General features: G+C 42.2%; 2 protein-coding genes across 4 annotated transcripts in view; one reads left to right on the top strand and one right to left on the bottom strand.

Annotated features, from left to right (window-relative positions):
- The window catches only part of LOC107266392 (eukaryotic translation initiation factor 4 gamma 1), a 51541-nt gene extending 41687 nt beyond the window's left edge, over window positions 1-9854 (bottom strand). The window contains exons 1-2 of one of the 3 annotated variants that reach the window (XM_025083630.1): window positions 9702-9854; window positions 8000-8751 (exon numbers count right to left, since the gene is read on the bottom strand). In XM_025083630.1, the coding sequence (XP_024939398.1) occupies window positions 8000-8168 (169 nt within the window). In that variant the 5' untranslated portion in view covers window positions 8169-8751; window positions 9702-9854. Of the gene's footprint in view, window positions 1-3061; window positions 4341-7999; window positions 8752-9701 lie in introns of those variants that run through there. The other 2 variants (XM_025083637.1, XM_025083632.1) reach the window with 2 other exon arrangements.
- Window positions 9855-10013: 159 nt separating this feature from the next.
- On the top strand, window positions 10014-11112 carry LOC107266391 (protein LZIC). Its single transcript, XM_015736830.2, has 3 exons — window positions 10014-10294; window positions 10363-10498; window positions 10576-11112. The coding sequence occupies exons 1-3, from the start codon at window positions 10194-10196 to the stop codon at window positions 10918-10920; spliced, it is 582 nt and encodes a 193-aa protein (XP_015592316.1). The 5' UTR covers window positions 10014-10193; the 3' UTR covers window positions 10921-11112.
- The last annotated feature ends 20 nt before the right edge of the window (window positions 11113-11132 follow it).

Raw genomic sequence — 11132 nt, 5'->3', positions numbered from 1 at the left:
CGCCACGTGTCACGAGAAAAACCAAGAAAAATTATTAAGGGTCTTACACAACGCGCACTCAAAAGCGCCGACAAAAGATTTTCGTCCTTCCTTTAGACAGGTGTGAGCGTAGGGCCAATTAGAGACGTTTAGCTCGGTTGACTTAAGCCAAGTACACATTTTGCCGCTGTCTACGCACGTCTCGAGACTCACCGATATACAAAGTGAAATATACGCAACAATTAAGACCTCTTATTATACAGGGTCGTTCAGTTCAAACACAGCAGAGTCCACACCCGATAGCTCTCGTATGGCCGATTACATCGACTATCGAGGAAATGTGAAGTTGAATTTAATGGAAAAAAACGCGGGAAATTTTAAACAGGTGGCGCCGAAGCGACAATACAAAATTATATTACAGTTTTACATTCGAATTCAAGTATATTCGTACGCGCGATTGAAAAATATCACGAGGGGTGGAAAATGAATAAGATTTTTTTTAAAAGCGATTTTAATAATCCTGTAAATCTTTGTCATAATTAGGGGAACGATTTTGGTTAGCCAACTCCTGGACCATCCACCATATGGTTTATTAGTCGAGGGCGTATACGGCAGGTACTGTAATACAATTTTGAGTGTACAGTGTACGTAGCAGTATATATATATATATATACACTCCTGTTATCGAAGCCGCTAACTCGCTCGATCGAATTACAGGAATGCATCTAATTAACGATGTCGTAGGCCATCAGTTATCATTATACCTGGTGAATGGTACTCGCATTAATTTTATCTTCGACTCTAGAGACAACGGTACTCGATGAACGACTACATAACAGATAAAGGTTGAAAAGCTTTCGTTCGAATGTGAATTTTCATCAGGATAGGCCTGTTCCTATGTATAACGAAAGGTACGTAAATGCTGGGGTCGAGTGTATTTGTTTTGGATTAGTTTTATGGTTAAATTGTTTATGGGTTTTTCTGACGAGACTAAGAAGGATCGATGGAAACCAATATACATGTATATATATATGGGAATATAACTAATCCGAAAACGCACGGAGTGACAAGCCAGGAGTCGAGCGTGAAGCAGCCATAAAGCGGCAAGTCTGCAAGAGGTTAGGTAGCCAAGTAAAGTACGGTTAGTTTCTCCCCGGATGTGCAATGGCCTCCTTCTCGCGAAGCGGCCTTGCCTGGAATGTACATTTTCTGCTGTTTCTGTTTGGTTTCGATTCGAATCGATGCACCTTTCACCTACATGCCGCACGTCTCGCGAGAAATTGTAGACTCAGACTTTAGCACGCCCTTTAATCGTTCCTGGTAGAACTTGCGTACTCGCGATAAGACGAAAGAGAAGGAGTAAGAGGAGAATGAGACGGTGCCGTGTGAAACGAGCATAATACGATATTAAAGTTTCACGTAAAAGAAAATTCCCACCGGACTGTAGGTGTCTCGCGTAAAAATGAACAAACTTTCCAAGTGTCTGATTAATCGTACTTGGAAAATGTAAAAAAAAAAATCTCAATGACGCCACCGTAGAGCCAAGTTGCAAGGCTGCCAGAACGGAATGCGAATTGCGACGTCGTCGCTTCCCGTTAACCACTGGCGTGAAGTCAGCGTCGTCGTCCAGGTATAGCGGGTACGAAGCATTGACTTGAAAAATATTGTAAGCAAATATGATCGAGCAGCAGTAGGGACGATTTTGTTGGTTTTTTTCCCCCACGTTTTATGGAAAACCATAGAGTACGTAGAGGTCTGGACCTTGGGTCGTATCGATCAATCGGGTTAAAAATACATTACCCTTCTCAGAGATCCCCACAGGCTAATAATGTGGTACGGGATCACGAGAAGAGGTGGCGTTATCTGAATAAGTTTTTACGTGAGTATTGTTTGATTCGAATTTCAAAAGCCCGACTTGGTGATTACTGTTTACGGCTCGTCGAAGTATAAATCATCGCCGGATACTTAAATGCCTTGAACATAACCTATAAATACAAAAGAATCTCGCTTCTGGATGGATTTAATTTACTCTTGCGTCTAGAAAGCTGTGAAAATAACATTAAATCAACCCTATGGTACGACCGTCATTGCTCCCATCTAACAGTGAAAACTAGAACCCTCTACTGACGAGACAATTAGACTTAACTCTGTAGGTAATGCAGTCTGTCACCCTGTTATCCCTCGACCGAGTTTCGCATAACACAATTGACTACGTATCCGAATTGGATAGAGGTCGGATCCAAACAAATTTAATGTTTCAATCAAAATTTTTCATATGCACTCGTACGGTGCAGTCTGTTGGCGAATTGCGAGAAAATGGAGTGCACACGTATCGTCGGTTTGAAAATTTCCAACAGTTCAATTGGCTTTCCGTGTACTCTCCTTCAGATAGTGAAATTTAATGTGTCACTTCATCGCAACAACTAAGCACTGACATTTACTCTCAAAATAAGACAACTTATCCGAATCATTCGGCATTGTGAGGAACGTAGCAAAATTTGACAATGTCTTTGAGCAATAAACGCCAAAAATAAAGAGCCATGAATAAAGTTGAGTGATATTCACCAAGTAAAACCAAACGTCATTCTTTCGAAATCGAGTAAAAGTATAGGAGGGAGAGAGGGCACGTGTTGGCCGTACCATGCGCGACGCTACTATCCGTATAAATAATATCATTCACCAAGAAGAACCTAGCATATCGTGACAGAGGATCATCCCCGCAGAGATTTGTATGACAAGACAGCGATAGGCATAAATTGCATAAAAATTTCCCAAACAACTACAGACTAAATAAACGCGCGAAGAGTTAAGAGTAACGATAAAAAAAAAACAATACGAAAATGTCGGTAAAAGAAAAAAAAAAGTTTGAAAACGAGCGATACCGTCCGTCAAAATTGCACGATGTAAATTGGCAACACACGAACAAAGGGGAGCAAATCAAGACAGGTATGTAAATACAAAAAATTCGCATATACTGCCCGTGCAAGTGGCATCGTCACTAAGAGGTTAAACAGTTCGCTAGCCTAACCCGACATTAAGGATAAACCGCAACGATTATGAAATAATTGCCAAGTAGACTCACCCAAGAGACTCGACATTTCCTCGATGTTAAATTGGCGTCCTCGTGCAGGAACGTAAAAAAAAAAGAGCGATGTGGGCTTCAGTAAAAAAGTACGCCGATCGTTGGCATGTTTATCGGCGACAATCGCCCGTCACCCGCTGATTTCTCTGCGTAAATCTCTGAGTGCACAGTCACATCGGTCCTGACATAGAATCCGCCGTCGTCACGTGTTCCCGCGAAAGAACCTAGTGCAACCCGCCGGTCCCAGCGGTTCGTTAAAAATGTTTCTTCTCCGTTGAAAATGCCTCCAAAACAATTGTCACGTCCAACGACAACAATCACTGATCGAACACGTTAAGTTTCCTTATTGACGGGTATGTATTCCCGACGTATCCACAGACGCTGGTCGTCTTATAAATAAAAAGAGCTTTCGGCAAATTATATAACCTAGCTACACGGGCCGCCAGCTCGATGTTTTCCGTCGGGTTAGTAGACACGTAGTCACTGGCTAGCCGTCCGTTCGCTGCAACGCGCCAGTATACGTTTCTCCCGTCTCTGCGTCTTCTTCGCGAAGCCTCAACTATTATGTACAGGGAGATCGCAGTCACCGTGTGACAAGAGCACCAAGAGACACCAGCGTTCGATTCGAAGAACCGTGTAATGTCAACCGCACGAGAAAATCTACAAACGTTTAACACTGCCCACCAGTAACCGAAGAAACATGCACGACGAACACGACTGGCACTACGTTGAACTCGCGTATCTTCGCGGCTGTATATACCACCGAATCCCAGTTGTTACTCGCTGTGCGTACTCGTCGTCACAGCTGCTTTTCGTACGCGGCTTAGCATATGCTCGTTCGACACTACGTTATCGAGTGTACCACGTTAACTGTCAATCGCACGTCACACACTGAACACGTTCCTAGAATTCCTCGTGACGTGCGACAATTCGTAGCTCCTTCGGGGAAGGGGCAACTGGGCCGGTTTCTGACAATAATTAAAAAAGAAAAGAAAAAAAAATATTTCCACTATGTCCCCGCGCCCACAAGAATTACCTTCTGGTACGTGCTATAATAGAGCGGCAGTGGTGTCTAATGTTGCCGATCACAGACTACAGTTCTTCCCCGAACGCGGGACAGACGTCGTCCAGATCAATCGGGACTGTCGCTCGAGCGAAACGACTTGGACGCTGACGCGATTCGCGTTAACAAAACTCGAGCTACTTTGCGTAGTTTACCACTGTCGGTACGTCGTACGCGAATGACAAGACAGACGAAACGAGAGGATAGACGTGTGTACCGTGTGGCTTGATTGCCACATGTACACGGACTACGTGCAACCACTAGCCGAGGTCGAATTCGGGCGTCTTCGTGAAACCTCGGACCTCGCGAGCTGTGCCACTCTTGATACTGCCTGTCTCTCTCTTGCACGCTGTCCTTTCCTTTACGAAATCGCCTCCCTCCTTCCCTATCTCTCACTTTCTCTCTCGCTCCCACCATCTTCGTCCCTGGGACGTTCTCGCGCCGTCTGTCTCTCTCGTACCGCGCGCTCGGCTCGCCGGCATGACGACCGTCACGCGAAAGCTTAGACCAGGAGGGAGAACGGGACGACGGGAGGGGGTACAATTGGCTGGAGTGGGAAGGAGACCGAAGTAACTGGCTGTGTTGTGTGGAAGAACGAGAGAGACACGCCGTTGAATTTTTCACAATTAAACGGGATCGGCTTTCACGTAAGTGCCATTGGCGCTAATCACTGATTAAATTGCTACTCTCCAAATGCAACCACCTTTGATCCTTATTAGCAGAGATGTGCCTTGTTCGACGGCAAGGGTGGATCTACCTAGTCGTGGCTCTTCGCGCGAATATTTGAAACGCGACAGTGGCGCCATCGCTGTCACTAACGAAAGTTCGAACGACCGCAGACTCAAATGTTTTCTTGTGGTTGGTTTCAAGCAAGGTCAACACATTTGAGGGAACGACTCTATTCATGTGCTTAACATTCCGAGCCTCCTTCGAAGTATCTGCTCCTAAAATATATATACAGGATATAGCTGGTACAGCGCGAACACCCTAACGGTGTCCTTTCCGAGAACTTCCATGGGTCTGGAATTTCTGATTTCGTGATTTCTTTATGGTAGAATTTTCATTCTAGTCAAGTTTGTACCTTATCTATCGAGCAGCCAGGCGTGCAAGGTCTTATCGGCTGGTGCCAGATGATAAAGGTCGTCGTACGCGATGTCTTTTGCGCGTGGACTGCTGACTCTCGGGTACGTCTTCAGTTTGAGAATACAAAAGCCCACGCGACGCAGATTAAATATTTTTAACTATAACACGAAATCCCTTAACGATAACGATTACGATTACACCGATGACTTTTAATATTTATAAAACATACACTTCTGACTAGTTAGGCTTATCCATGTCAGTCCTACTTTACTCAGATTTCTATTATAACGAATGCTAAATGCAATCGCACAAATTGCACTCATGTAAAAGCAATTATCCACGATATCGCACGGTATTTATTGGACATTGAATTTAAAGTACAGGGTCAACCAGGCAACACCACATATCGTCGATACAAAGCAACGAAGGAATAAGCAGGATCATTGAAAACGAAAGTATTAATAAATTCCGTCAAATCCATTGACAATTATATTATTCGTTATACAATTGTCATTAAAGAATATAGGTAGCCAGAGATGCTTAATGATTCGCGAGGATATTGTCAAATCTCACATAAAAGCAAATACGAAATCCGTATATACACATTCAGAAAAACGAAGGATAATTATATCGAAGAGTTACAGTGACAAACCTGGCGTTTACCTTTACCGGAATAATTTTTCGACAATGCCATTTGCCTTCCATTGTATCCAGGTATACATCTTTTCGCCATTCACTATTGTACGCCTGCATCCCATCTGTCCCCCGCGTGCGACCGTCCGTTTACTGGGTGTCCGAAATTTCGTGACACACCGTTCGAACGATCGTCAACCAAGGAAATGAGATAGAGCGAAATCCAACTCACTGGCTAAACATTTCAAAAGTTTTTACAGTCTACATTCCGTAACAATAACACAATTAATCATTGTATTGACGTTTGCGTATAATTAAATGTAGAAGCCTTGCATGGATACTGTCATATTTCCTATTGTCAAAGTGCACGAGGGTGTGATCATTAGATATAATTAGCCGCAAGTGCTTGGCACTTGTTCCAGTACGAATATAAGATGTGTAATGAAACGCGAGTGCCACGGTCTCCGCCCAATCTACATGTTGCCATTCGTACAGGAATTTCTACCGAATGGTATTTTCAAGTACGTCGAGAGAAAAGAATAAAAAAGAAGGTACCAACCAGTGAGAAGGCCTCTGCGTCTCTCAAAACTACGTACGTAAAGGTCAGCCCAATGTGCGTAGTTCCAATTAACGGAAAAAAGTTCATAAAGCATGGCAGACCTTTTCTCTGAAATTATCCTAGGAAATACATTGGCAGAATACAGATAGCGTTAGGGGGAGGGGCGGGGGCGACATCGAGATCCTCAAATGCACATCACGATACTGCTTGAAAAAGCGGCAGGGTCAGTGGATGAAAAAAAAATACTAGATAGAGAAAATATACCAGGAGAACCGGAATCTAGTAAGGTAAACGCTCAATACCTGACTGGCGGGACTGGCCAGGAGACAAAACTGGGATAATTGCAAACCATTTCATGGCTTCAGTAATCCTATTAAAGCGGTTTTGTCGCAGCTCGTAAATGACACCAATGACACATATTTGCGTCTGCTGTCTCTCTGCTAGTGTCTCTGTACGGCCTGATGACGTATCGCTGGGACATTCATCCACGGGCGCCACTGAAAGCAACTACAGGATCTCGGTCGATAACGTACCGACACTGTTGACATAGGGAATGGTATTCAGGAGCAATGGACACTGGTGTTATACAGAAATGAATCATTGAACTATTTTTCCTCTTCCTTCCTTGTCATTACAATACAATACTCGCAGAAAGTTATTGAGAATGTTTGAGGTAAAATTTACAAGTGGCAGATGTTCACTTTTAACCCTGACTACCATCTTTTACCTGGACTATATCGTGGGTGCTTGCGGACTATTATTAAAAATCTTGAAGGTCCTCTTACCGGCGACTATGGTCAGACCCTCCATAAAATTAGATTTGCAACATGTTCAATGTGCCACGTTTGCATTGTGACGTAAGGGTCCCTTATTCGACAGAATGATTCGAAATTGAAATAAATAATCGGCCTAGGCAGTATACTGATACGCAGAGGGTTAATATGCGATGATTAAGCCAGTCAGGTAGGAAGGTTAAGGAATTTCGGCTGGAACGCAGAAACTGAAAAATATAACCTGCAAATTTCCACGAACGCTTACGCCGTTAATCATTTACATTAATTATTTAAAAGAATGTCAATGTAGCAACCAAATATCATGCTGTTGCTCTGTTTGCCAATTGCACAAGATTCTTGAAGATCTTTCAAACTGTTTATCCTGCACCGATTAGTCATACTGAAGTGTTTTTAAGTCTACAAACCAATTAGATTGTAGATACGTCAAGAACATTGCATTCTACACTTCATTTATATAAAAAATATTCCTCCATACTTTACGGCAATGTAATGAGTGTCCGTACTTAACCGCAAAAAAGCGTACTGACGTATTTCCAAAATCTTAATGGCAAAATATTCCACGTGTTTTTCTCAAGGAGTGGCGCAGTAATAAGTTCCTGTGTAAAATGCACGCGCATGCAGCCTAACCTAAATCCACGAGTAAGCAGATATACGCGGGAGGAAGAATTCAAAAAATATGAAAAGAAATTAAGTATAGATTATACAAAATGAAATACAGATGAGAAACGTGCTCTTTGCAATGGGAAGAAAAAGCATGTCGGCAATACTACAGTAGCTAATAAGTATGAATAAAGAACAAAACTTACCGGCATGCGGCACGAAGCGCGGGGCGTTACTTGTAACTACAGTGTTGTAAGGCTGTTGTGAATGAGGTACGCCAGGTTGGTTAACGTGCTGCTGTTGCTGATGATGTTGAGGATGTTGCTGGTGGTGATGGGACGGGTGGTGATGCTTCCCTTTGGTCGGCATGCTCATCGCAGGCGTAGCCCTCCCTTTGAGCTATCCGCTACCTTGAAAGCTTGCCAGCCACGGCCCACTGGGGTCCTCATAGGGAGGTGATTTGTCACGATAACGGAAGTCGAACACAGCCCAATCACTGACCACCTTCGACGTATAAGAAAGCTCTAGGTCTTCGGACAGGAATACCTCGTGTCTCGTACCGCACCAACAGTGCACAAATGGCAAACAGTGTCGAGCACCTCGCTATTGGCTTATGACTGTCTCTACCGTGGCGATATCTTGCACTCTGACTATATTGCCTTTTTGCTTTCTCTCTCTTTCACTCTTTTCCTGGTAGCTGCTGCTTGGTTATAGATTTGCTCGCTCACTTACTGACTGCTGATTCACTTTCTCTCTCTCTCTTTCTGCTTCGTACCACTGACACTCGTTGTCTTACTACACCTCTTCTTCTCAGTGTCTCTCTCAAGCTGCTTTCGCAGGGTTACTGGTAATTAACAAACACGCCGATTCGACCACGCACAAACTGCGTACAAAATGTTCATCATTCTTCGCGATTAATATCCACCAAGTTCTTGACAAACGGCAGCCGGATTGTTTTCTAACGAAAAAAAAGACGTGCACGCATTGAACGACCGGACGCACGCCTCCTCTCTCGCTAAGGATTGCACTCAACTCGACACGCTAACCACGCTTACCAACTAACCTCAATGATTTCCCGCTCTGAACGAGCAACAAGCTCCGTTCACAGTAGAACGAAAACCAACACTGGTTGGCATGCGTGTTCTTTTATTTTTTTTAGGTTTTTTCTCGAGAAATCAGGAAAATTGTATGCGACGCAAGTTTCAGCAATTATTCATTTTGAATTGCGATACTTTAAAGAAATTAGGATGACGTGGTGGTGTAGATAACAATGTATGATTACGATGTTTTGTATGATGATAGCTTACGAAACTGACGGTAATCTCGGGTAAGGCGTTACCACTCAAGTATTTGAGTATTTAAAATTTGAACAAATTAATAACAAATTGTCTTAATAAATAATAGGGCGAATAGAAATTTCAAGAGACAGTATGATTAAACTAAATGCGTAAATGTCTGGCTGGCATACGAGTGCAAGGCCGTCGGTAAAGCTTGTACTAAATAACATTTTTTTAAATATCCGTGTGACTAGCGTCGTGTATTATACTCTGAACGTTATTGTACGATTGACCCAGAGACAACTTACGGTATTAATGAAAAAGATTTTTTATTATTGTTACGCGTTCTCGTATGACGCTCACTTCTTAATGAGTATGACCGTCATATTTGAAAAGACCCGCGTTTATTTCGATGACTTGCTCGATAGGATTGGGGATAACGATAATATCGCGTCATCATACTGAAGATATAATGGCAAATAAACAAGGAATATTTGTTGGCCTTACCAGCTGACGAACACTCCTTCTACCTTCATTTTAGTATAAATGCGATCGAGAAACTAATGTAATTACTAATCCTCTGTACCTAGATTTAATTTTTGTATTAATAAAGTGGCAAGGTAATTCTTACCCGTTACTATGATGACTTAGAAATTACCGTTTTGACAAGTACATCCGAACGACGTAACATTCATATTTTCCTTTCAACACTTCCGTACCGTGTCGACTGGCCACTTTAAACACGAGAACCTTACAGTATCTTGGCATGTAAAATTGTTTTGAGTAACACAATACCGGAACCTGTGATATTACTTTTGTAATTATTATAATTACACCACGCGTGTCTCTACGCGTTTTCACTTTTGCAAGAGCTACGCATGCACTGCCATCTGTTTTCATTCTTAGTCACTATTGTCGGTCGGTTCTATCACTGCTATCCTACCTGTCAAATAAAAAATAATTTTATCTTTTTCTAGAAAATCATATTTTGGGGTCTTGAAATCATGATTCTTTAATGACGTTGTTGTACGATTGCGTTTCTTGTAACGAGGTACGTTGGAGTCTCTCTAATTCAAAAGATTCTTGTTAGTTTTTCATGCTTATACCGGGTTTCTGAGCAACCATGAGCTCTCATGGAAAAGTGGAGACAGATAGACTCAAGAAGAATCTTGAGGAACAACTTGATAGACTCGTGCAACAGTTGGAGGATCTGGAGGAATGCAGGTACACTTTCGAAATGGATATTTTTATCTGGTGGTAATTATATAGCTTATGTAATTCGTTCGTTACAGGGATGAATTGGATACATCCGAGTATGATGAGACTAAGGCAGAGACTATGGAGCAACTTCGAGAATTTAGTGATAGCTTACAGCGAATGATCTCTGGAGATATGACTTTAATTGATCAGTTGGGAGCTATGCAGCTCGTACGTTTTCCTAGTTTTGCTCTGTTTGTTGTATGTAACTTCACTTTCACTAGGTTTTTTAAAATCTTGGAATATAGGCTACCCAGGCAGCAATCAGTGCAGCATTTAAAACACCAGCAGTGATCAGAATGTTTGGTAAGAGGGAACCAGGACAACTAAGGGAACGTTTGACCCATATTGAGAGAGACTTTAAACTGGGAAAGATTTCTAAAGAGGCCAGTGACCGACAACGTGGTGAAATTTTGAGTGCTCTCAGACAACTTGGAGAAAAGTTGGAACAGTCCGAATTACAATTATTGGAAAGGTTGTCTCTAGGTAATGTGGAAGCTACAAGTTTTATACAAGTGAGTGAGAGCACAGAGAAAGGGCAAATAGCATTGGCCATGGCCAGTGAAGAAGTGAGAGCTAATCAGGGTATGTGAATTTTTTCAATGAAAACTACTTTAAGTTTACCCATATGCATCACTGAGCTTTTCTATTTTAAATGTACTTGAAACATTTTCCACTGGAAAGTAACTATTGCAAAGTGTTTTTGTATTCATCCATTATACATTAATATTATTTTAAATGTCTTCTTTAAGTATGTGGAATACCTAATAAATTGAAGAACAATATACATTTATTTCGATTTTTG

The sequence above is a fragment of the Cephus cinctus genome, unplaced genomic scaffold, assembly GCF_000341935.2.
Source record: "Cephus cinctus unplaced genomic scaffold, Ccin1 Ccin1_scaffold0310, whole genome shotgun sequence".
In the NCBI taxonomy this organism is placed as follows: Eukaryota; Metazoa; Arthropoda; class Insecta; order Hymenoptera; family Cephidae; genus Cephus; species Cephus cinctus.
Note: the sequence above shows the minus strand (reverse complement) of the source record. Positions and strands in the feature narration are given on the sequence as shown.

Excerpts from the sequence above, each read along its gene's own strand:
- LOC107266391 (XM_015736830.2), top strand. The coding sequence starts at position 10,194 with ATGAGCTCTCATGGAAAAGTGGAGACAGATAGACTCAAGAAGAATCTT. Across the intron at positions 10,295-10,362 it reads GAGGATCTGGAGGAATGCAG|GGATGAATTGGATACATCCG; the intron begins GTACACTTTCGA and ends CGTTCGTTACAG. Across the intron at positions 10,499-10,575 it reads AGTTGGGAGCTATGCAGCTC|GCTACCCAGGCAGCAATCAG; the intron begins GTACGTTTTCCT and ends CTTGGAATATAG.